This window comes from Mus musculus, chromosome X (genome assembly GCF_000001635.26).
Source record: "Mus musculus strain C57BL/6J chromosome X, GRCm38.p6 C57BL/6J".
NCBI lineage: Eukaryota > Metazoa > Chordata > Mammalia > Rodentia > Muridae > Mus > Mus musculus.
The window spans coordinates 16,724,353-16,752,195 of NC_000086.7; the positions used below are offsets into that span (position 1 = coordinate 16,724,353).

General features: G+C 38.0%; 1 protein-coding gene across 1 annotated transcript in view; it reads right to left on the reverse strand.

The window, feature by feature from the left end:
* The window catches only part of Maob (monoamine oxidase B), a 108,086-nt gene that overhangs the window by 15,072 nt on the left and 65,171 nt on the right, over positions 1-27,843 (reverse strand). Inside the window, exons 4-9 of the mRNA NM_172778.2 lie at positions 15,719-15,823; positions 14,742-14,833; positions 11,620-11,761; positions 9,722-9,871; positions 7,667-7,826; positions 308-404 (exon numbers count right to left, since the gene is read on the reverse strand). Coding sequence (NP_766366.2) covers positions 308-404; positions 7,667-7,826; positions 9,722-9,871; positions 11,620-11,761; positions 14,742-14,833; positions 15,719-15,823 — 746 coding nt within the window. The remainder of the gene's footprint in view (positions 1-307; positions 405-7,666; positions 7,827-9,721; positions 9,872-11,619; positions 11,762-14,741; positions 14,834-15,718; positions 15,824-27,843) is intronic.

Genomic DNA, 27,843 nt, shown 5'->3' on the forward strand with positions numbered 1-27,843 from the left:
CCCAGTACTGAGGAATGCCAGGGCCAGGAAGCAGGAGTAGATGGGTTGGGTAGCAGGGCAGGGGGTGAGGAGGGTATAGGGAACTTTCAGGATAGCATTTGAAATGTAAATGAAGAAAATATCTAATGAAAAAATAAATAAAATAAATAATAAATAAAAGGAAGCAATAAGAATACTCCTATCACTGGATTTGCAGAATAGTACTATCAAGAAAAAAATTGTTTTATCACAGGTTTTTATACCTTAATCAACAATGTTTCATTTTATTGCCAATAACAAATACAGCTATAATATAATTGTGCCTTACCCCATTATAGCAGCATAGGTGCCATCTGGTTTGGTATCATCCAATGTGTATGCAATTGGAGCTTCCTCTCCTTCGATAACCATGGTTCCACAGAAATCTTAGAAAACAGTGAAGTACATGAAAATGTTCATTACCCTATTATTTTGTCCACAGCAATTGCAATGAAAAATACAGTTTTCAATTTGAGAAATTTGGAGGCCAACCATATACCATTCTACTTTAGGTTTATGAAAACAAACCGAACTTTTGTCAAGGACAGGGCTAGGTAACCATGGTTATATGAAAAAAAAATCAGAGTGGGCTCAGAGGTTGTACCACAGTTGGTACAGTGCCTAACATGCATAAAGCCCTGTGTTTGTCCCCAGCACTGTACAAACTAGATGTAGTGGTGCCTATCTGTAATCTCAATACCCAGGAGATAGAGACAGGAACTTCATCTACATAGTGATTTTGAGACTGGCTGTGTAAGATACCATCTTGGACAAAAAAACAAAAAAACAAACAAAAAAAAAAATCAAGTGGTCAGTGGACTACAAGAGGCTGCATATTCCTATTTCATGAGGAGTCATTCCTCTTCCAACTTTTGTTTTAGAGACCGGATCTCAGTATATTGTTCAAGCCAGCCATTTACTCCTAGTCTCATGTGGCTTTCCTACCTCAGCATCTTGAATATGTGGAACTACACACGTGTATTTCTGTATCTGGTCCCTTAATGCCAGTTGAAGCAGTTCTTGACATTTAGGGCACAGGCAGAGACAACATGGGAAACTAAAATTTTAACAGAGTCACATTCCAAACCTGACCTCTGAAGACCTCCTTTCCTTTCAAGAACAATAACTTGGGTAAAAAAAAATTCAATTTGTTCTGAATAAAAGTACTTTCATCATTACCCCCTGGAACAAAATACAGTTGGACCTCTATATTCATGGGTTCTATACCAGTTCACAGTTACTGTCAAAAACATTTATTTCAGGACAGGCATGGTGGTACACATATTTAATTTAAGCACTTTAGAACAGTGACAGGAGAATCTCTGTGACTTTGAGGCTACCCTCTTCTACACAGCAAGTACTAGGACAGCCAAGGCTGCATAGAAAGGTCCTGTCTCAAAGAACCATTTTTTTTATTTCATCTGCACTAACAATATTTATAACCTTTTTCCATGTTATAATTTCCTAAACAATGTGCACATATTTTTGTACATAGTATATACATATATGTCATATAATAGCTTATACATATAATTTATGTGTCAACACATTATATTAAACATTTTAAATAGAGATGATTTAGAGTATATTGAAGAATATATGTAGGGTCTATGCAAATGCTTTGCTATTTCATATCTGCATTGCAAGTATTAAGGGATTATGTTAACTACAGGGAGCCCTGAAAACAATCCCATATGTATAATAGTGATAACTGTTATGCAATTTTAACAAAAGACTGACAGAACAGGGACCATGTCAGGTAAGAGTCTGAAATAATAAAACAATATCTTGCCCAAATTCTCTACTCCTCTTGATCTATCATCTACTTGCAAATTTGAGGTTGCTCAAACATTTTTTTTGATAAAACTCAGAAGCAATTTATGTGTAGAAAAGCTAACAGGAACAGAATACCCTAGATACAATTCACAGACCATATGAAGCTCAAGAAGAAGGAATACCAAAATGTGGATGCTTCAGACTTTCTTAGAAGGGGAAACAAAATACTCATGGAAGGTAGAGGGTGGGAGGGACTTGGGAGGAAGAGAGGAGGGCGAGGAGGAGAAGGAGAGCAGAATCAGGTATGAGAGGAGATGGGAATGATATACACAGGGTCAGGAATTTGAAGAGAGGTGTGTAGCAATGGGGGATGGGGAACTGGGGGTAGCCACCAGGAAGTCCCAGATGCCAGGAAAGCAAGAGGTTCCCAGGACCCCACAGGGATGAGATTAGCTGAAATGCCCAACAAAGGGGAGGGAGAACCTGTAGAGACCATATCCAGAGGTTAGGCAAAGACCCCTGTTGGGGGAATGGGGCCACCCACTCATCTCCAAATTTTCAACCCAGAATGGCTCCTGTCTAAAGGAAATACAGGGACAAAATGTGGAGCAGAGCCTGAAAGAAAGGCCATCCAGACTTCCCCACCTGGGGATCCATCCTAATATACAGACACCAAATCCAGACACTATTGTGGATGCCAAGAAATGCGTGCTGACAGGTGCCTGTTATAGCTGTCTCCTGAGAGAATCTGCCAAGCCTGACAAATACAGATGTGGATAGTCACAGCCAATCATTGGACTTAGCATGGAGGAATTAGAGAAAGGACTGAAGGAACTGAAGGGGTTTGCAACCCGATAATAAGAACAATAATATCAACCAACCAGACCCCTCCTGAGCTCCCAGGGACTAAACCACCAACCACTCCAAGAGGGACCCATGGCTCCAGCCACATATGTAGCAGAGGATGGCATTGTCTAGCATCAATGGGAGGAGAGGCCCTTGGTCCTGTAAAGGCTCGATTTCCCAGTGTAGGGGAATGCCAGGGCAGTGAGGTAGGAGTGGTGGGTGGGTGTGGGGTATGAAGCTTCCAGAGGGGACCTGAAAAGTGGATAACATTTGAAATGTAAATACATAAAATATTCAATAAAAAGAAAAGCAAACAGGAGGATTTCCAAATGAAGAAGAAAGAGCTCACACCTTCCTATTCTGTTTGCATGTATGCATATGTGAACAATCATACTCCGCAGCCTCCAAAGATACAACTGCTTCCCTCTCTTCCTATATCTCTTTCTTTTTTTCAAGTTTTTAATTATTATTATTTTTATTAGGTATTTTCTTCATTTACACTTCCAATGCTATCCCTAAATCCCCCATACCCTTCCCCCACCGACTCCCCTACCCACCGACTCCCACTTCTTGGCCCTATATCTCTTTCTTAGTTAGCTACTGGATGCTTGTAAGTCCCCCAGGTGTGCTGGGGTAGGAAAGATACTGAGAAATAAGGATTGAATTATTAAGAGAAAAAAGGTGTGCAAAGGATGGATGTTGTACCAAGACACATGGCTATGCTGAGCTGTTCTTACCTCAAAACAAAGATCCTTTATCTTAGAGAAGGGGTCCACAACAATGCTACTAATGACTACCATCAGGGCCATAAAGAGCTTACCATATCATGCTTCAACTGGAAAATCTGGAGACCAACCAGGTTAGGAGGAGTAGTTGAGTGGAGCCATATCTGACACAGGTAAAGAGCACCACTGTCTCAAAGCTAGGTTGTTGCTGACTATAACCCTCATCTACAATGATTACAGGACACGATGATACTGAAACACCGCTTGACTGCCTGTGTCGAATTCAGTCTGCATAAAATCAGGCTCATGATGTCTCTCTGAAGTCAGTTTATTCCTACCGTCTCACCTACTGTAGCTGTGCCATGTAAAGCCAATAAACTCCACCTTGGTCTTGCAGAATTCAGTCACAGTTAATGCATCACTGGCCTATCAGCACTATCCATGGAGTGGCACAAATTCTACCCAGGATATCAAGAAGATTTTATAGTACAAGATAACTAGGTAAAAGAATCACCTGTTCTTAGCAGACAAGAAAGAGAGAGTCAAACACGACAAGATCTTCTCAACTGGGTGAGCAAGTCAAATTGATTATGGCAGGATCAGTTGATGGGATGATGGGTCAGAGTGAACTGGCCCCTGAGTGACATGGGTGCACTTGAAGAAACTGAAGGAATAGGAGGCAGACACAAAAGCCATTTTTTCATGCCAGATCCAGCTTTGGCTGTATCTGTGGGATTTCTGTCTCAGATTCCAGACCTTTGCCCAACTATACAGTGTCCCAATAACTGTGTGTGTGGGGGGGGACATCATTCTTTTAAATGGATACAAAGGACATTCCCACAATTTAACAAGGTCCTTTAAGAGGAAAAAATGAAGCTAAAAGTAGAACCAACCAACCAAAAGGAGGTATTGGGGAAAACAATTCAGCCATTCAGGATGCTAAAGAAATACTCCCAAAGTAATAACATCACTGGAGATAAATCAGGGAAGAAATGGAAGAAATATTTCAGATATAGGAGGTGAGCTAGAGGAAGACTTGGAATTAGATAAAACAGTTAGTTGTGTGTGTGTATGAATGTGTAAAGATATAGGAAAAAGTTTCAATGAAACAATCATAGCATTCAAGCAGAAGAGTAATTGAAATTTACTAAGAACAGAATTAAGGGAAAATACGGAAATAATATCTCTCCAAATATCAAAATATATTATAAAGCTATAATGATCAGAACTATATAGCAAAGGACTAGGTAATATATATCTATGTTTTCCATAGTTGGATGCATATTTGGGGTTTAATTTCATTAAAAAAACTACTTTGCATATTTTACAATTATCGTGGTATATGTTTTTTAGAGTATTTGTATGTAATTTAGGAATAAAAGTGTTATTATAGCATATATTTAATTGTTTAGTTGTATATGCAAAAAAAAAAATGGAGCCCAATGACAAAGATAATGAGATTTAAAAAGCCCTGTGTGGGACCTGGCATGGACTTCTGTGAAGCCCTGGGTTTAATTCTCAACACCATCAAACATCCCTATGTATATATTTGAGAATTTAGTTGCAGAAGAAACATATTTGCATCACATATAGAAAAAATTAAAGAGGAAATTATAAATAGAAAATTTATAACATAGTTTAACATAGACCTTCATCTTGATTAACAACAATAAATTTTGCACTGTGGATAAATGAGGTAATTTTTCCTGATTTAAAAATAACTTTTTAACTGTTTATATTACTTTATTTATTCCTCTGTGTGTGTGTGCGTGCATGCATACACACACACACACACACACACACACACACATGCACAACATAAGCACACGCATATACTCATGTGCCATGGCTTGATTAGAGAACAGCTTATGGGAGTTGGTTCCATATGTGTCCCAGGAATCCAACTCAGGTTGTTCAGGTGTGATGGGAAGTGTATTTGCCCACTGAACCATCTCACTGGCCCAGAAAGTAACTTTTGTGTCTTTTTCTTTTTCAAAAACCCCCCCAAAAAAAGAAAAACAAAAAACCAACCAACCAACCAAACAACAACAAAAAAACAAAACAAAACAAAACAAAAGTTGTCTTATCACAGTCCACGTGCATGCCAGAAGAGGGCAACAAATCTCATTATAGATGGTTGTAAGCCACCATGTGGTTGCTGAGAATTGAACTCAGGTCCTCTGGAAGAGCAGCGAGTGTTCTCAACCACTGAGCCATCTTTCTAGCTCTGAAAGTAACTCTTAAAATAGTATTAGCTAGCAGAAATTCAAGAAGGCAGGAGTGGTCAAAAAGGTTTTCCATTAGCTGATACCAGAATTTGACTTACACTTTTATCAGAAATTGCATGCTCCCATTTGAAACTGAGAAACTATCTCAAGAAGCTCTTGATGTTTAACAACAAAAACATGGTAGGAAGGTGGGAATGATTTGGAAGGATTTAGATGAGGTGAGAGAATATGATGAAAATACAATGCATGAAAATAAATAAATAAAAAGCCAACTAATAATTACACAAAATAAAAACAAAGCCCAGATCAAACCAAAAGCAGTTTATATTCCTTGTCCTAATAATACATCTACCTTCCCCTGGGCTGTTGCCTAAAATTCATGCCCTGGGTCTCAGGGGAAAGAAGCTTGGCTCCATTATGCTATTACCATTGTATACAAAGAGCAAAAGAACAGAGCTTTTCGATGTGAGTAGTTTTCAAAGGGTAAAGTACTTGCTAAGTGGATGTGCCACTCCAATAAGAGCACTAAGCAGGATCTCTTGGAAGTTGGGGAGATTAGAGACTGAAGTGTGGTTGAAGAAGATTAACAGTTGTTTGTTCTTCAGCATCTTCCACAACCCCCCAGGGGAACCAAAATCCTTGGGTGTACAAATCCTTCACATATGGTAAACTTATTCTCTAATATCATTTTGAGGTTACTAAAAGCACCTAGTAGGATATAGATGTCACATAAACTGCTGTTATACTGAATGGTTTAGGAAATTAGAAAAAAGCATACACATGTTCAGGACAGGTCTAACTCTCTTCAAATATTCTTCCTCTGTACATGGCTGAGTGTGCAAGTGCAGAAACCATGGATACAGAGAGCTGACTGGGTACAGGAAACACTGTCCTCACACCAATTGTTAGCTAGCCCAATTGTCTACAGCAGTCTTAAGTCCTACATTTGTAGTCTTTCTCCTCATTCTAGTTCACCTGCCCTTTATCCTTAGCCCCAAGGATTGCTATTCTTTCCTGGACTTTACTTGGTAGGTAAGTAGACATGATCAGAGGAAAACAAAAAAGAAAAAACAGAAGTGATTGTATATGTTTACATGTTGTCCAAGGCAGCAGAAACTAGCTGTGTGTGTAGGTATATATGTGTGTGTGAGAGAGAGTGTATAAATATAATATATCATATATATGTAGATATATACATATATGTGTATATATTCATTTAAAGCAACTAAAATGAAAAATAATTGTTAGTTCAAATGTCACCTGCTACATCTCAGGTGTTTGGTACCCATATGCGGCTAATGGCAAGAGTATTGGATAGAACACATCAGGAGTATTTCAAACAATGTTATATACAGAGCTTTTGTGACCATACCCATGCACTGTTGAAGTAGCATAAGTGTACACAGATGAAGAAATAAATTATTTAATTTAGTAGGATCTTGACACTAATAAAAGGAGACCTGAAAATTTTCATAATTGTGTGTGTAGCTGGGGATAAAACATAGTCTTGTACATGCAGTGCAAGTATTCAACCATCTATCTACCTCCCCATTCATAAATCCATGTCTTTCTAAATCAGTGTGTTTGAAAAATATATTACAAAATGAAATCACGTGTTCTCATTGTAGTTGGGAAAGGATCAAATAAAATTTATATCAAATTATTTGAAGAATGGGTCAGATTTAAAGGAAAATGATTCATGTGTTTGTGCCAGTACATTTTATTTGCAAGATAGAATCTGTAATAGTCAGAGGTAGTATCACATGCCCGTCATGTTAGCACTCAGAAGAAAGAGACCAGAGGATCATAAATTTTCTGTCCAGATTCCAATACAGTTATATCCAAATACAAATCTTTTTATTAGATATTTTCTTATTTACATTTCAAATGCTATCCTGAAAGTTCCCTATACCCTCCCCCGCCCTGCTTCCCTACCCACTCACTCCCACTTCTTGGCCCTGGCATTCCCCTGTACTGGGGCATATAAAGTTTGCAAGACCAAGGGGCCTCTCTTCCCAATACAAACTTTCTTGGACCTTCCCTAGAAAGTCTTTATGTCAAGAATGAACTTACCCTTTTTCCTCCAGAAGGGCTCTTTGTAATAAACCATGCATTTAATAACTGAACCCAAAGGCACACGAGAGATCAGCTGGTTTCTTAGCATGGGCAGAGGAGGACTATAGTGAATCTTCATGCCCAAAGCAGGTGGAATGGCACTAATCACATATTTAGCCTGAAAGAAAAGTAAATGTCATTAGCCACCATTGGCCTGAGGTAAAAGTTTTTCTTAATCCTTTCTCTTTGTCTACCCTAGCTCTGCTTCCTTAGCTTAACAGTGAAGCCAGAAGGACCCAATTAAAAGCAACCATTACTGCTACCTAGTACCAAATCTCCTAAGCCTTCCCTGTTACCTCTCCATCCAAATTCCTCGTATGCTTTGTCTCAGCTTTTGTTTGTTTGTTTGTTTGTTTGTTTGTTTGCCATTTTTGGCTGCCTTGCATTCCTTGGTCAGTCCAGACACGCTCCCAATTTAGGCCACAGAGTTACTCATCTCCTTCATCTCTGGGCTCACCTGTCTCAATAAAGCCTTTGCTAACAAGTTTATTTAAAGGACTGCAGTACCCCAGCCAATTATATCTTTTAGGATGCTTTCTCCTCTGCTTAATTTCTTCTGACTACTTTTCACTATTGGACCCACTTTACATTCTAACTATATAGCTGATTACAGTTGTAATCGTTTACTAAATCTAAAATTTAAAGTACTTTTACACAATGGAGTACTACTTAGCTATTAAAAACAATGAATTTATAAAATTCTTAGGCAAATGGATAGATCTGGAGGATATCATCCCGAGTGAGGTAACCCAATCACAAAAGAACACACATGATATTCATTCACTGATAAGTGGATATTAGCCCTAGCCCAGAAGCTCGGAATACCCAAGATACAATTCACAAACCACATGAAACTCAAGAAAGAAGACCAAAGTGTGAATACTTCAATCCTCCTTAGAAGGGGGAACAAGACACCTATGGAAGGAGTTACAGAGACAAAGTGTGGAGCAGAGACTGAAGGAATGACCATTCAGAAACTTCCCCACCTGGGGATCCATCCCATTACAATCACCAAACCCAGATACTATTGTGGATGCCAACAAGTGCTTGCTGACAAGAGCCTGATATAGATTTCTCCTGATAGGCTCTGCCAGTGCCTGACAAATATAGAGGTGATGCTCATAGCCATCCATTGGATGGAGCACATGGTCCTTAATGAAAGAGCTAGAGAAAGGACACAAGAAGTTGGGGGAGTTTGTAGCCCCATAGGAGGAACAACAATATGAACTAACCAGTACCCCCAGAGCTCCCAGGGACTAAACCACCAACTAAAGAAAACACATGGTGGGACTCATGGCTCTAGCTGCATACGTAGCAGAGGATGGCCTAATCAGTCATCAATGGGAGGAGAGGCCCTTGGTCCTGTGAAGGCTCTATGCCTCAGTATAGGGGAATGGCAGGGCCAGGAAGCAGGAGTGGGTGGGTTGGTGAGCAGGGGGAGGGGGGATAGGGGATTTTCAGAGGGGAAACCAGGAAATGGGATAACATTTGAAATGTAAATAAAGAAAACATTCAATAAAGTCAAAAAAGAAGAAAAGAGAAGAAAAAGAAAATTCCAACTCTCAGAATAATGCCAGGGCCACAAACCATGATTGATGTTTATTGAGTATTCATTTTCGTTTTATAATTACCCAAAGGCATATTAAAGAGATTGCATTTTCTTTTTTTTTTCCATTAATTTATTCATTCACATTATATCCCAATTGTTGCCGCCGCAGCAGCCTCCTCCTCCTCCTCCAGGTCACCCATCACAGGTCCCTTGTCCATACTCCTCCCATTCTTCTCTGAGAGGGTGGTCCTCTGGGTATCCCCCCATCCAGGCACATCAAGTGAGAGAACATTTTCAATCCTCTCTCCTTTCAAATACTTTCATTTCTGTTTTTGTTCTTTTAGATAAATGTAGTTAACTCTGGCAAATAGACTATATGAAGTGTGGGCTATTCTTGGCCTCATATAATCTTCCTTACACATGGGCCTCTGATTTCTTTCCCTGACTTTGAAAGTCTTGCTTACCTCATATATTTCATGGTTTAGGGTTTTCACAATAACATTTTCCCCTGTCTGGTCAATGTGGATCACAGGCCTCTCCAGCTTCACTCGGTCCCCAAGTATATCCTTTATCCGTTCACTCACTTGACCAGATCCACCAATAAATTTCCTCTCCTGGAAAGAAGAAAATAGGATGCAAGATGGAAGGATAATATAGGAATCAACATAAATAGCTAAGTGAATAAATTTTCCTGGCTATCCCTCCTCTAAGATATGTATAATTGGAGCTAGAGAAAGTACCCAAGGAGCTGAAGGGGTCAGCAACCCTATAGGAGGAACAACAATATGAACTAACCAGTAGCCAACAGAACTGTGTCTCTCGTTGCATATGTAGCAGAGGATGGCCTAGTAGGCCATCAATGGGAGGAGAGTCCCTTGGTCTTATGAAGATCATGTGCTCCAGTACAGGGGAATCCAGGGCCAGGAAGAGGGAGTGGGTGGGTTGGAGAGCAGGGCGGCGGGAGGGTATAGGGGGTTTGGGGGATAGCATTTGAAATGTAAATGAAGAAAATATCTAATAAAAAAGAAAAAACTAGAAAGAAAGATATGTACAATTTCAATTTATTATTGGGAATAGTCCTATAACTTGCTTTTGGGTATAATTTTACTTACATTATTATTGCTATTTGAATTTTCCTCTAATTACAGGTTACTGTCTTTTTGACAAAATTATAGGCTTACTAACTGACCTTAAATTTATACTACTTCAGATTCCAGGGCTCCAAACTGAGCTGGATATTCACAGAATAATCCTTACATCCCTTTTGCCTGGCACTATTTACATCCTTTGGCTCTTTTACCTGGTGAATATCTCATTGTTCCCCGATTAACTTTTTAAAGACTATTTCAAATAGGTCCACAAAGAAAGGGGAAAAAGAGGAAGAGGAAGAAGAGAGGATGAGAGGTAAAGTGTATGGAACAGAAAGGAATATGACTACAAAAGAGATTAAGATCTTCAGCTACCTGATATATCCATCTCTCGTGAGGCTATGCCAGTGCTTGGCAAATACAGAAGTGGATGTTCACAGTCATCTATTGGATGGAACACAGGGTCCCCAATGGAGGAGCTAGAGAAAGTACCCAAGGAGCTAAAGGGATCTGCAACCCTATAGGTGGAACAACAATATGAACTAACCAGTACCCCCGGAGCTCGTGTCTCTAGCTGCATATGTAGCAGAAGATGGCCTAGTTGGCCATCATTGGGAAGAGAGGCCCCTTGGTCTTGCAAACTTTATATGCCTCAGTACAGGGGAACGCCAGTGCCAAGAAGTGGGAGTGAGTGGGTTGGGGAGCAGGACGGGGGGAGGGTATAGGGGACTTTCAGGATAACATGTGAAATGTAAATGAAGAAAACATCTAATAAAAAAGTTGTTTTGAAAAAAAAGATCTTTGGTCTAATTTATAGTCTAATGGTGGGGGACATGGCTTAAAAATGCTCTGTGAATAGGCATTGAATAAATAAAGAATAAATTCTCATATGTGCAGTGTGTTTACAAACATTCTTCCCTTCTTTCTTTTCTTTTTCTTTTTTAATTTATCTTTCTTTCTTAATGCTGGGGATGGATTCAGAGCCTGCTTTGTACTAGGGGGTGTTCTAGGTCTGAGCTACAGCCTAAAGCATTGGATATTCTTTAAAATTCAAGTGCATTTCTATCTTTCTTGTTTGAACTTTCTGAGGAGCCCAGTCTTAAAATTATGCTGGCCTCTGGATACCTGACATCAACTGGTCCCTTTTGAAAGCTACTTGAAGCTACCCCAGTGAAGTATGACAAACCACAAGTTTGCTTCATGCACCACCATTTCATGATTGCAGAAAGACAACCATTTCTGTAGTAGTAGTTTTGTGTTAGGAGAGTGTGTACCTGTCCTCCATTGGTTGTTGAGATGATTCTGGTTGTACCTCCACACTGCTTCACATACCACAGGAACCATAGTGCAGAGACCTCATGGGTCTCTGCAGTTACACACAGGTTCACAAAGAGCGTGGCAATCTGCTTTGTAGATCTGCTCAGGAAGAAACAAGAATGTGATTAGCAAATGCAGATCAGTCCTCTTAAGATTCTAGCGTCGTCAAATAACATGTTTCCTTGGCTACATTTAGCACAATTTAGCAAACTTCTGGAATTCAATATTATAAAACATGAGGACATGGATTTAAGAAATATGGTATGTATGCCTCCCTAAACAAAACACCTTATTCAGAATTGATGTTGGCCATATCCTGTGTTATCAGTTGCTCCTATACACCTGCTTGTCTTCCCCGAATCTTTATCTTGGTAAAAGGCTTCAGCACGCACTAAATAGTTAAAGTCAAGACTTTTGAAATCAACTTGAATTTCTATTGCTATCTTTCTCCTCCCAGAAGTCCTGAATGTTTTTATGTGCACGACATATGCCCAGGCTCCCACAGCTGCCAGAAAAGACTGTTGGATCTCCTGGAGGTGGAGTTACAGGTGGTTATGTGCAACCTGACGTAGGTGCTGTGAACTGAATCTACATCATCTACAAGAGCAATAGTCACTCTCAGTTGGTCAGCTATTTCTCCAACCACCTATCCATTGCATTTTAAAAACCTCTGATAACATTTATTCTATGATCTAGAGATGCAGCTTGCCCATTATGTCTGAAGATTTGGGTTTACTTCTGAGCACTATAGAGTCCTTTAATTTCATAATTAAGACACAATGAGAAATAAGCAATAGCTAATAATAAGATAAGAAATCACAAGTTATAAAATAAAATATATTTGAATGTAGTGTATGTCTCCCATGATGAAAAATGTTCTTTCTGGAGAAAGACTAATGGTGATGAATTGAAGCTTCAGAGAAAGGAGGGTAACTGTGTTTCTCTGTGTCAGGCAGGTACATTTCTAATCTTGTTTGATTTACTCTGTGAGTTTCAATAAGAAAAGGAATGAGCTTTACAGCATTTAAGGGAGGAAAGATCAAGCAGTTTAATATAATCAGATTTTGTAATTTTTGCCTTGTTGATTTTTAAAAAGATATATGATATACTAAATTTCTCTATAAAAATACATATACATTAGATATCCTTTGGGAATTCTTAAGATAAAAAAAGAGGCAATGAGTATTTTCTATATTTCTGTCACCCAAAAGGCAATATAAGTCTCATTTGATGTATCTATTTTTTTAGATATAGTTTTTCTAAAAGGCAATTACATATCTATGATCACATTGAAAATACATTTTGTTCTTCTGAACATCATTTTATAAACTACAACTAGAGAAATGATCAGCATTAGGCTTTGAATATGTTTGTGATTTACTTTGAATCAGAATAGGTCAGTTATTCTGGGTGTTTTTTTCTTTAAAGTCAACTAATGATCTCATGCATATCTTGCTTAGGAATAATTAGAAAATGTTCTGATTCTTGTTTACATAAATATCTCAACATTCTTTTTGTGAGTTGACAACCAAGGGTATTCACTAAGTGGAGGCCGAGGACAAGGCTGTGGCAGTAAATCGCAAGTCTCCATGATCTCAAAGAACTATAACTGGTCTCATTTTGAAGGTGCCTAAAAGCTCTTTGAGGACAAAAGATCAAACTGAATTTATTAAAAGCTTTCCATCACAGAAGATCTAGAACAAATGTAGATTAGAAATCTAGAAAATTTATAAATAAACAGAATTCTATTACAATCATAATAAATTCTATTATAACTGATGTTCTCATATTAAGTTTTTGATAGCATAGATAAGTGTTCTTAAATGGTTTAATGCATAAAAGGCATCAATTCATGGCTTAAGTGATCATTTCAGAATGGAGTGCTTTCAAAGGCATGTTATATAATATGCAGCGTATTATATAATGATGATAATATTGAAAGCCTTGAGGTAGTCAAAATGTCCAAGAGAACAGTAATAGATACTTATATTGTATAATTCCTTTTTCAGGAAATATTTGGCCATGGATGTCCATTATAAATCAAATTATAAATAAGATGATTTTCAAATGGGGGATTGTATATATCACCATTTCTATTGTATGGAAGCTTGCTTTTCTATGTGTTTAATATTATTTTTTAAACTACTATGTATTCCTCCATAATATAATTTTAAAACCTCTAGTCTATCCCATCTTTTGGGTGCCCATCTCTCTTTCTCTCTCTCACTCTCTCCTCTTTCCCTCCCTCTCTCCCTCTATTGTTTCCACTGTCTTTAAGATGAATTATCAGCCGAATTAATAAGCCTGTCTTGTTATTCAGACATGTCTGTTGATGCAGATACATCTAAAACCTTGTTTTTATTATAAGTGACAAGTGTTATCACTTCCTTCCTTAACATCCAGAATGTGAAAATACCAACTTCAGAGCTAAATAGATTTTTAAGAAATGTGATTTAGCATTACAGGACAGTAGTCTTGAACTTGCCACCCAGTTCTATTACTCATGGGCCTAAATTTGGCTTGAAGTTGAAGCCCTGCAATCTTTTCCACTTTTCCTCTTTCAACACTACAGCTTTTTCACTAATTGTGACAAGTAGACCCACTCATTCATTTCTTCTATGGGTGTAAATTACCTAGAAGTCACTGTTATAAACACTGAAGATTTCCACTGTATCACAAATGATGTTTCAAATGCCTATGCTATCTGAACCACCAGTAAGGAATACAAAACTAGTCTTACATCAACAACCTGGTAAGTGAGACTGCTAAACCACTGGTCTTTAAAACATTCTAAGTTAAAAAGATGGCTTATTCTAGATCTTTCTGAGGAATTTAGAGGGAAAATATCACCGTGGTCTTACAAAACTACAGCAAAGTAATAAAATAGATCTATTTTTAAGGGAATACTTAGTTTCAGTATCTTTCAAGTCTTCATGTAGACAGTGGTATGGGTTTAGACATTAAGCAGATACTTTCTTTCCTCATGTATGTTAAATGGCATACCAAAAAACCAAACAAACAAAAAACCCCCAAACAAGCATTGTTACAATAACTGCTTTTGCAAAATGAAAGAGCTTACTTGGTCCAGCAGATCTTATCTAGCAATTCTTTCATTGTCATGTAGTCCCACTCTTCAGCAAGGGGTGCTTTCCATGGAGCATCACTGGGAATCTACGTTCCGATGCATTAATGAAGAAAGAAGAAGACAGTTTTCTGTTCAGCAAATTATTTGAACAACAGTACAGCTCTGATTCAGAGAAGTAAACGTTTAAAATTTAATTTTTCCAAGTACCCTTAATAGTTTCTCAAATAGCATAAACCTCAATGCCTGTGTGCTCCTTCTGTCATAGATCTATAGCACTCAGTTTATAATACTGTTCCTTAAGAATAAATATGTTTCTTATATGAATATATTACAGTAAAATTTAATTGCTACATTGTATGCAGCAATATATTAATAAAAATAAAACAAAACATTTATAACATTGTATTGTAATAAGTTCTGTGAATATGGTCTCTGTTTCTGGGACAGTCTGTTTAATATTTTCCAACTGCAATTGGTCATAGATTAAAAACAACCATGGAAAGTGAAGCTACAGGTAAAGGCAATTAAGTTAATAACTTACAAAGGTCATTCATAAATTTACCTCTTTAATTAGGATCAAAGAACTGCTGCTAATTGTCTCAAAGTCAGAAGAGTATTCAGTTAAAGTTTCCACGTATTTACTTACTCGTGGGCTGCATGTTTGGGTGCACTAGAGAATCAAAGAAACTTCTGTATCCTGGGGATTCTCTAAATTAGAAATATCGTCCCAGGAAGCCCTCCTGGCTTCATACTTCTCTACTTGCCCATCAAATGTATATAAATAACAGTCTGTGTGATATCCCTCATTCTTTTACAAGTTAGACACAATTTCTTTCATTTCACTGATGTTTATTGATAGTATGTGTTGGATACTATGCTATGCACATAGGATTATTGATACATTGCACCTTTTTCTTCTGAGAATTAATGAAAAATACATATGTAGTCAAAACAGCTTTAGGAAGTGTTACCTCTTGGCCCATCTCATCCATTGTCCTCCAGAGGTTGTTATTATCTAGGTAGGTGATAGGATTCCATACTGGTGGAAATGGGCCCCTGAAGGCATATGATTTTCCCTGTGAGATAAATATATTTAAAAGGAAACATTTACAACAGTGCAAATCTTGTTCGATCTGTAAAGTTGGCAATTTTTAAAGAGCAAAATCATATTAGCTACTTATATGTGACTGACTGATATCTAACACACACTAAAATCTTCTGGCACCTGTCTCCATATAATCCTGTTCAACTTTTTGGCATAGAATATTCTTTCATACAAATAAGTTTGGTGACAAGTTAAGCAGAGTAAAGTGGTTTGTCTTTGAAATTGGGATCCTTACTATATAAAATCTAAATGCCAGTACAGAGTAACCAAATGGTATCTCTGTTGTCAACAATACTTGTAAACAGCTTAGAATCAGACATGATTATATACACAGAGAATTGGAAAATTACAATTATAGACACAATGCCAATTAGAAGGAGTAAGAAAGCACATGTGTGAAGGAAGAGCCACAAAACAGGACCACCAAGCACTTCCAGAGACTCATAAGTCTAGATGTACACAGGAGTTTTCAGAAGTCATGGAAATTAAAGAGGGTGAATAAAGAACCCCAGGTCTCCCTTGAAAGCACTCTGATACTAGCTAGTTATCCCCACTAGAAAGAGCAACTTATTGACATAGAGAAATAGGAACAGAACCCCATAAAATATTGACAATAAGGCAACACACAGCTCACACCTGGGAGGCCTAACTTGCTGATGGCAGTTAAAAGATACATATCAAATCTTTTTTTAGGCCTATTTAAAAACCTCAGTCAGATGTTAGGCTGTGTCATAGGACAATGCCTTTCAATTGAATCAGAATAAGCTTCCCAGTCATTCAGCAATGATTCTTCTTGTGTTGATTTTATAGTCAGGGCAATTGGGAAGCAAACTGAGAAGAGGTTTTATGCTAATTCTTGCCACCATGTTGATCTATTTTTTCCCCCATAGGTCATAAGAGTCAGGATGAGGAATAAGTTCTCAAGGAAAAAAGAGTCAGATAAAGAAAGAGAGGGTAGCTCAATGTGAGGAGGGTATTGACATGGCCAAAGCCTACAGGGTAGGCCAGACACTTGGAAAAGAGATATGATTCAAATTCAGAGCAGTCCAGTTAGTAGAATTCCTTCCATTCCAAGTTCTAATTAATTTTTCTTAAGTTACAGGGAGTACAAGATAATTAATTCAGAAAGGAGACCCCCCCCCACAAGCCTGACTCTTTAGCTTGAACTGGAAAAGGGAGAAAGACTGGTTTTAGGCCAGAGCAGAGTTAACTAACAAACCATGACCTGCAGTTCAGACTTCACCCAAAGATGGCAGCCTGCAGCTCCTACATTCATCTTCTAAGCAGGAAGCCTTGTGAGATGCATGCTTCACCTCCTTTGTCCAAGAACAACACCTTTGCACTGAATGTGTCATGTGGAACAGAGGGGTGCTGGCAGGTCTATTACACAACTCTGCTTACCACACTGCAGCTCAGAGATTTAGGTGAAATAAAATCCAAGATAAGGTACAGGGCTCCCTAAACCACAAGATTTCTGCAAGGTGATGGTGGTAGAGGCCAAGTGCCAAGTGATCCTAGTCTAACCATATTCTTATAAAGGGGTTGTATTTAAAATTCTAAAGAGAAGTGTCAGTCTGTGTGAGCAAATTGGTGACCACTATATATCAAGAACACCATGTCGAACACCATAGTCCTCAGTGTCTTATATCTAAACAGATAATCATTTAGCCTAGCTAAATTCATAAAAGTAAGTATGCTTTTATTAGATGAGGGAAAGTTCTTGATAAACACAGGAAAGAACTATTGTTGGACTCATTAAAAAAAAAATCTCAAAGCTTTAAGCTTCAGGGAATAACTAGGAGAGGGAGGAAATGGAAGTTTATAAAATCACCCAACCAAAGGCCCTGCAAAAGGTTTGGACTTCAGATTTAGCTATGGTATAAATATTCCTGCAATTGTTACTCTTTTGAACTCTATCCAAGGCAGCCGGTCCTTCTGAAGAAACCATGAAAAGATATCAGAATAAGCCCCCAGCTCATGAAGTGCCAAGTTACAAAGTCTAATTCCATATTGCATTTTTGTTTTTTCCTCAAAATAGCCGTGTGATGCAGCACAGTAATTTTTCTATCATAGCTTAATAAAATAAAGCACAGATAAGTTTAAATGACTACTTTGGAATATTACAAAGTCACACATAAAAACTTTCGATTTAATTTATAAATCGAAATATATGATAGTGGTATGTAAGTCAAAAGTGTGTATGTGTGTGCATGTGTGTTCTCATGCATACCAATGCACATATGTACTTGAGAACAGAGGATGGGGACTCTGTCAATTTTCAGGAAATAATATTAGCCAATCTATTTCTATCTCTATCTTTCTACACACACACACACACACACACACGATTAATATCAAAAGCACCATGATCAAAGTTAAATAAGTGTCCCAAAGTAACCACTATGACATAAGGCACTATGACACCAGAAGGATTAGGGTGTTTGAAAGTTACACTGTCCTCCTGGTTCCCCAGAGAGAACAGGGAAGTGGACCTATGGGGAAATGGGGACATAGATGGTAGGAGTCCAAAAAAAAAAAAAACAAAAAACAAAAAACAAACAAACAAAAAAAAAACACCTCCAAGATCTTTCAAAGATACTTTGTGGAAGGTGGGGAATAATTGTGAGACAGTAGGCAGGGTTGAATAGAAAAGATTATTAGCTATCTTTGATTTAAATATTGCACACTTAAAACACATATTCTCTCTCTCTCGCTTATGCACACACACACACACACACACACACACACACACACACACACACACATACACACACACACCACAATACACCATTTTAAAAATTCTAGTTGATAAAGAAAATTATGAGGACAAAATATTTATGGCATAGAGTATAGCTCTGTGGCAAAACAGTTTCCTATCATATACTGGGTTTGATTCCTAGAACTACAGAATGTAAAGCTAAAACAAGGTAAACATAATTTTTATCAAGCAAAAATCCATCCTGGTTATAAATACCCCAAAATGGTTTTTTTATCCATTTATTTATGCCTTTGGTGGTTGAAGTACAAGCATTTTAGCAATTAATCTTTTGCTTGTCTTCAGCCAATTTTATATTCTAAACATGTTCTGAATCATTAAACCTTGTCAATCATACTTTTCTTGATAATTACATGATATCTCATGATGTATGGATATCAACCACTGTCAACTGGGGTTGAAGGATACTTCCAGGCTCCTCACATGGATGCAGTTGAATTGGGGGTCTCCATTTTCCAACCATACATCCACATGAAGGAAAAATTTCTTTATATATTTCATTCCAAACAACATGTTTCAATGGATTAAGTGTTAATGCAGATATGAACATTCAGCTATTGTCTGTGGATCTGGGTGTGAAGAAGCTATGCAAAAGGTGTATATAAATGCCATTCACCCACAGTATTCATTTAAAAACGTTTTATTAATTTTTTCATACAATGTAGTTTGAGAATATATATCCCCTCTCCCAATTCCTATATACTTCCAACCTCCCTAACTATCCAACTTCATTCTCTCTCTCTCTCTCTCTCTCTCTCTCTCTCTCTCTCTCTCTCTCTCTCAATAAACCCCTCAAACCAAAAACTGAGAAACCAACCAACCAATCAACAAAAAAGAAAGAAAAATACCCGACTAAACCCACTCAAAAGCACATAGATTTGGGAGCTGGCCTTTGAGCGTGGTTGATAGTGACAGTGACACTCCATTGTAGAAAACAGATTTTTTCCTTTGCAAGCAGATACTAATTGGATATAGCTTCTTTGGTTACGGGTGGGATCCTATGCCCACTCTCTTCACTCAGTGCTGGGATCTATCCAGCTTGAATCTTTACAGATCTTATGTGTGTTACTGCTGTCTCTGTGGATTCATACATGCATATGCATTAGTCTGTTATATCTAGCAAAGCCTGTTTCCTTTGAGCCACCCATCACCCCCAGATGTTACAATCTCTCTTCATACTTTTCTGCATAGATCCCTGAGCCTTGAAGGGAGGAGTTTGATTAAAAACATCCCTGCAAATTTCATGAAGTTATTGTTTTTAATAGCTGAGTTGTACTCCATTGTGCAAATTACCACATTTTCTGTATCCATTCCTCTGTTGAGGGACATCTGGTTGTTTCCAGCATCTGGCTATTATAAATATGGTTGCAATGAACATAGTGGAGCATGTGTCCTTGTTATATGTTGGAGCATCTTCTGGGTATATGCCCAGGAGTGGTATAGCATTGAACGTGTATGAGTAATGCTATTCAGGGACTCTTATTGTTTGTAATCTTTAACAGAAGAAGTTTCAATCAGTCTGTGAATATAGTCATTTATTCATCTTTACAGTGATGATGGAAGAATATACAGGTATCATATTTCAATAAAGTATAAATTCTGTTTGTTTTTTTTTTAACATCTCATTTAGGGCTTGATTGCTACAAGGTCTCTCACTCTCATCACACTGTCTGGTTCTGGATCTGTGTTAATTACAATCTTCTTAAAAAGCTTCTGAGAGTTGAGTGAGGCACGGATTAATAAGTAAACAGAATATATATATGCACCATTACGGGAGGAGTGTGGGAGCACCCTCATAGAAGCAAAGAGGAGGGAGGAGAGGGAGGTTGTGGGATGAGGGATGTGGAGGAGTAACTGGGAAGTGGGATATCATTTGAGATGTAAATGAATGGAATGATTAATAATAAATAAATAAATAAGTCATTTTTGCTACTTTCTTCTAGCATACTAATTAGCCATAGACTTTCCCCTAAGGCCCATGACCTATGTAGTCTCAGGTTATTGGCCACTTTTGAAGCATCACATATGGGTTGCATCTCATGGTGTGAGCCTTATCTGTAATTTTAGAAAGTAGTGTGTTACCCCCATGTTTGTCTCACTATTGTATGAGTATCATGCATGCAGATTGTTGTTATGTCTCAGGGTTTGTAGCTGGGTGATACTAATGATTACTTTTCTACCCTAGAAGTGTGCACACAGTACATTCTGGCACTGTATCTTCCAGTCAGTAGAGAAGAAGCTTCTAGTTGGGCACCAGCTCAATTTCTCCATGTTTGAAATAGAGTTATTGTAGTGACTTTAAGTAAATAAGTAAATAGAAAATTCTCAGTTTCTATTTCTACTATAGCAATTATAGAGCTACAAAAACAAAAGCTATGTGAGATTCTTAATAGTTTTTAAAGCATGAATTGGAGAGAAGTTGGAATAGAACCTCACGAGAAGAGATATATGATGGCTTTTTTTAAAGGTTACTAGAGCATATTCAAAATGGCTCTGAAATGTGATAGTTCTACAATGAAAAACAAATGGGTCAATATTTGTCAGCTTCAGTTCTCGTTCCTTTTTAAAGATTTATTTTTTTGTTTTATGCATATAAATGTTTTTCCTGCATATATATATATATATATATATTTATACCAGGTACATGCCTGCTGGCAAAATAGCCAGAAAAAGATATCAGATCTCATGCAAGTGGATTTACAGACAATTGTAAACCAGCATGTGGGTGCCCTCTGCAAGAAAAGCAAGTGCTCTTAATTGCTGAGGCATCTCTCCAGCTCCATTCATTTTATTCTCCCTCTCTCTCTCTCTCTCTCTCTCTCTCTCTCTCTCTCTCTCTCTCTCTCTGTGTGTGTGTGTGTGTGTGTGTGTGTGTGTGTGTGTGTGTTTGTGTGTGTGTAGTGCAGCAGGTGTTAGAACTTCCACCTTCAAGCACACTAGGCAAGTATTTGTACTGTCGAGCCACAGCAAACTCTTGTTCTTTTTACTTTAGAGTTAGAGTCATATTCTATCTCACAAGTGTGTGGCAGGAAGGACTAAAGGTCATACACAGCACAAAGCACATGTACAAGCTAAATGACTGTGGCTGAGGGTTTAAGAGCATGATAAATTGTCATGTAAGCAACCTCATCTTACGAAGCCATGTACATTTTTCAAAAAGTATTCTTCTTTGGGTAAATTCTTAATGTCTGAATTTCTTGCAAGAAGGCTTAGATTCAATCTTTATGGTAAACTTGATGAAAGCAAGGAAACAATGGATCTTCATGTGGCCTTACTGTGGAGCCTGTAAAGATTTGCCAGGCTGAAAAAAAAAATATTTGAACCCAGTCTTCTGGAACCTTTACTTAAGCAAAGCAGACTTGCTTGGTGACACACTATTACTAGTGAGTGTCAAAGCCCTACAAGTCTTTTTCCCTCTTACCTTTGTTCTGGAGGTAAGGCCTCACATTTCTATCAGCTCTCTATAGCTTTCTTGTTCTTGGTGCTGGTGAGAGTCACTGCCAGCAGAAATAGGTGGCCCCATTCTCCTTAGATCAAGTTCCTGAAGGATGACCTTTTTTCTCTTGGTGTGTCAATTCAAATGTACATGGAAACTTTGCCTTCCTGGTCATGGGAGCCTAGGTAGTTTATTTGTCATTGTATAGTATGGCCACTTTTATACATATGGATTATATTATACTGAGATCATAAATGCGTTTGCAGAACCAAGCTTTCTTTACTTTTGATCTATAGTTTTAGGTTGAGAGAAAAGAAATTTAATCTTTCCCACAGGGTAAAAGAGACAAAGACCTGCAAGCTGTACTTAGACAAATATTCTTCTTCCTCTGTTGGCATGCTGGCTTTGCGGCCAGCATTCATATTTATATACATTCAACCTGGCATTGAGATTCTCTTTTGAGAGCATCAACACAAGGGGGCAGATATGGTTTTGAAATCTGCCAACATCATCCCAGCTTATGAAACACCTGACCCTGTTCATTTAGGGATAGATGGGGAAGATGGACATGTAAAAAGCAGGTCAGGCATTGTAGAGATAATAGTAATAAGCATGACAACAGCTATTTCAGAGCTTCCTCTGCACTAGCCTCTTGGTTGTACTTTACCCAATTCTGTGTACTTCATAATGACTGCAGGACACAGGCACAAGACTACCCTTTTGAGCTAGAGAAACTGAGCCAGAGAGATGAAAAAAATTATTGGTTGAACTTCTCATAACTAAGTGGCAGCAAGAGTTTAATTCACATATTCCAAGGCTTATGCCCCTGATCAGAAATTTTCCAACCTCTTAATTATTTAACACAACATACCAGGTATGAGCTAATAGTTTTGATTGTGTAGATTAATCTTCACAACAAGGCACAGAGTATGTGAATAGAATGTTCCATTTGGAGATCAGTTCCTAGAGTGGGTTTGATAACTTGTCCACCGTTGTATGAACTCCGTATGTTGAATTTCATGTGTTAGGATAAGAATGTAACCTATGATTTGTGAGTTCTTCTTTTTCTGTATCAGTGAGCTTCCTGGATGCATGGTGGAAATACAATAAACTTCCTATAATAGTAATAGACTTCAGGTGTTGTCTCTACAAGCAACATCTCAGCTGATTTACAGAAGGTTTCTGGAGGCACTGCATCCAGTAAGCATTGATTCCAATAATCATTTCATATTCTTACATGCAAGGCAGGAGCTAATGATCAGTTGAAAGACTGCCCAAATCATTTTTGCAATTCTTTTTCCTTTTCCATCCAAAGTACAGTCTAACTCATCTTCAAATGGTTGTCACACCAACTTCTTTATTCATTCAACAGGCACTTCCCAGGTACCTGGCAGTGTTTAACAAGTGTATATACAGAAAACCTCCTGTCTTTAGCAAGTAGAGATTTTAGTAGGTGTACAAGAAATAAATGAAGCAAAAGGACAGTAAGAAAAGCATGTAGTGGATTGGAGAGGGAACAATGCTAAGCAGACAGAGTAGGGAGGATAAACAGGAAGCACTGGCAGCTTGGGGATGGTTGCAACTTTAAATGAGGTGGTCATAGAAGATGTTACTGAGGGGTTAACATGTGACTATTGAAATGGGGAATTATATGACTATAGTGAAGAAGGGTGCTCCCATTAGGCAGAGCCTCGTAGTAGGTATCCTGAGATCAAAGAATGGATACAATAATATTCAAGGCATGGAAAGGAGGTAGCCCTACTCTCCTTTCTTCTCCAACAGAAAGGTTGATTTGCTCTTTCGAAAAAAATCCAAACTCCTGAACTTTATTTTCCAGGTGGCCAAAAGAAGGTGGTTGTCGAAAAAAGTGGTTGACTTTGTGTTTGGTCAGGCATCTTGCCTGATCTTAGTGAGGCATCTTCATGGAACCTTTTGGCTAATACTCTCTTCTAATTTCCAGTGATAGTTAAAGAAACTTGCTAGGCCCAGATCATAAGATTCAGTTTCATGAAAAGGCATCTAAAACTCTTGTTTGTTCTGAATACCCAGCCATATTTTCCCATGCAATTTTGATATTATTGTATGGATATTGTATTATCTCTTTTCTATCTCCAGCCACTTAAAGGAAGGAACCAATAATCTGTATCCTCGCACAGTGCTCCCACAAGAGTACAATAGATGCAATTGATGATTGATAAGCATCAGGCACAGGGATTGGTGGGAGGGAGACAAATGATTAGTTGAGTAGTAATTCAGAAGAGGAGGCATTCTTTAGCATCAAAGGCAGCAGCATGATTGCTTTGTGAACACAGTTAATTTCTCAGGACTGGGAATATGCCTCAAAAGGAAAGCACTTGCCTAATGTGTGGGTGTTCTTGGATATGACCTTCATCACCAACTCCCAAATTTAATTTTTCTTGAAAGAGTAAATGTTTAAAGTAGAAGGCTAAAAACTGTAACTCAAAAGAATTTATCATTTGTCTTCTTTTCCTTCCATATCTGTTTTGAATGCACCTGCTGATGAAGGCAAGTCTGGATTCCACAAGAAGAAGTCTCCCAAATTAGATTGTTGACTTCAAAGAAAAAATTGTGTTCCCAAGGATACTCTGAATCCTTTTGATGCTTGAATCAGCCACTTCTAGCCCTATCACGTAGCAAACTACCAGGGCAGAATGCTAATGCCAAGAGACTGTTTCCAAAGGAGAATAATGTTCACAGCTACAAACCACTTATCTGTGCTGACTTTTCACTCTTTTCATTTGCAGACACTTAAGTCTTTATTTGATCAAATGGCATAGGCATCTAAAATATTTCAGTAAATACCACTCCCTTGGTTAGACTATGTAATTTTTAAAATATCCCTAATATATTAAGCAACATGAGTGTTCTGGCCCAGGAAAATGTGCTTTTCAAAAATTAGAGACAAATAATTAGCAACATTTGGAATGTATAGGTGAAATGTTGGCTTAAATAAAAGGTTGCACAATCACAATATCTAAAACTCTGCCTAGAAAAAACATATACACACACTTAAAAATAAATGCTTTAATGAAAAAATGCACTTCACAGAAAACCAAAAGAACTATCCTTCCTATTACGATAACCATAAAATCTTCAGGATCCCTCACTAGTTTTGCTGGTGACAATATTACTCAGTATTTTCTCTTAAACTGTATTCTTTCTTGTGAGACTATGCCGGGGCCTAGCAAACACAGAAGTGGATGATCACAGTCAGCTATTGGATGGGTCACACGGCCCCTAATGGAGGAGCTAGAGAAATTACCCAAGGAGCTATAGGGAACTGCAACCCTATAGGTGGAACAACAATATGAACTAACCAGTACCCAGGAGCTCTTGTCTTTAGCTGCATATGTATCAAAGGATGGCCTAGTCGGCCATCACTGCAAAGAGAGACCCATTGGACTTGCAAACTTTATATGCCCCAGTACAGGGGAACGCCAGGGCCAAAAAGGGGGAGTGGGTGGGTAGGGGATTGGGGGTGGGTGGGTATGGGGGACCTTTGGGATAGCATTGAAAATGTAAATGAGGAAAATACCTAATTAAAAAAAAAGTAATAGTATTACATCTTTTTAGATGGAGACATAAAGGCACAAAAGTACAAATAACATGGCAAGAAGTCAACTATTGGATGGATCACAGGGCCCCCAATGGAGGAACTAGAGAAAGTATCCAAGGAGCTAAAGAGATCTGCAACCCTGTAGGTACAACATTATGAACTAACCAGTACCCCGGAGCTCTTGACTCTAGCTGCATATGTATCAAAAGATGGCCTAGTCGGCCACTGGAAAGAGAGGCCCATTGAACAGGCAAACTTTATATGCCCCAGTATAGGGGAACTCCGGGGCCAAAAAATGGGAATGAGTGGGTAGGGGAGTGGGGGGTGGGGAGGGGGTGGGGGACTTTTGGGATAGCATTGGAAATGTAACTGAGGAAAATACGTAGTAAAAAAATTAAAAAAAAAAGACTCAGAAGTTCATTGTTGATAATTAATGATGCTGACAATGTCAAGGGGATTAGAGAACACACACACACATACAGAGAAGGGAGGAACAGAAAGAAAGACGGAAACAGAGGTAGACAGAAACAGAGAGATGAATACACAGAGAGAAATGTTAAGGAGATATGTGGACTTCTTTTAGAGGCACAAACTAAAATTTACCTTAATGAGTCAGAAGATTCCCCCTAGGTAGCTTAATGCCTGAAAATTATATCTATATGTCAGAGGGTGCATCTGTCACAGAAAGAAATGTCTGCTTGGCTCTCACAGGCACTTTGCTTCTATGATCATAAATTGTTAGTCTGGAAATTGTGTTGATTGAAGTGACATTTACTTGTTGAGACAATAAGAAAGGCACAGGACAGATCATGCTGAGTATTATTAGAGAAATTATGCTGGAAAAATCTAGAAATGACACTGTGACTCATGGAGGGAAACTCTGGACCAAGATAAGAAGAATGTCTTGGAGATATCCGCTTATATGGAAAAAAATTTTTCAGGAATATTAAAAATTGCTCACTAAAGGAACACTTTTGACTGACGTTCGTGCTTTTTAAAACACCACTGTTTCAAAGGAACAGTCACTATCAAATCAGTTGGTATTTACATTTATCATGGGTAACTACAGGCGATTAGTTCTAGAACTCTCTGTGGATGCTGGTATCCTTACATGTTCAAATCCCTTATTTCAAATGATTAATATTTTCACACCAACTGACTGGGCTCTCCATTATCCAGCTCTCATGACTCTGACCTCATATCAAAGTGTGAAAACCTGTGCATGCTCATAAGAAACAATTATGCTCTGTCAGAGATGAGAAGTGCACCATCAGCCATGAAGGGTTTACACCAGTGAAAACTGTACAGACGACAGCTGGCTTTTTTGTTTACTCTGTTTTGTTTTGCTCGAGAGTGGTCTTAGAAGCAAACAATTGTTTTTCTCCTTATGCTTTCTTGACGTCTCTTCTCTAAGGACACAAGGTTCTTATTGTTCACAAAGATTGTTACATGCCAGACTCCAGGCTTCAGGCTTCAATTTTGTCATTCATCCCCTCTGGCTGGAACTTTTTTTTTTTGTCCTAACAAGCATACCTTCTTAAAGTTTGTTTGAAATGTTAACAACTTGGAGAGGTCCTCTCTGACTTCCCTACTTAGTGGCATATTCCTCTTATACTCCCCCACATTCTCCAGTCTCTGTTGCCTTATAATTCATATATAACCCACACGTGCACACAGGCACACACACATATTTGTTTATTACAGCTGTTTTAATACAGTATTATTTTATGTTTATGGGCATTTTTAAGACCTGGCTGAAAATTTCAAATCCTCATTAGAAATTACTAAGTCTTGCCATGGGAAAATAAATATAAAAGCCAAAGTCATTTTCATAATTTAGTAGTTTGTGCATAACTGAATTTTAACTCAAAAATACACTTGAAAATCAAGTCAAAGGCTCATCAGACTTAAGAGTTATCAAACTAAGAGGCAACTTAAAAAAGAAACAATCCCCAGGCAAGCATGTGAATTTTTGGTACAAAAATTAAGAATGTAATTTATACCATTTTTATTATATATAAGACTTTTCTTTCTTTTTTCTTTTTTTTTAATTTATTTTTTAACATTTTTCTTTCAGAAGTGCTAGAAATTAGAATTCAGAGTCTTGAATATGCTAGGCATATCACCAATCACATCATAATTTTTTAGTGCCATCTAATAAATTTTTATACTTTTTATTAGTTAATTGTGTGCCTTTCTCAG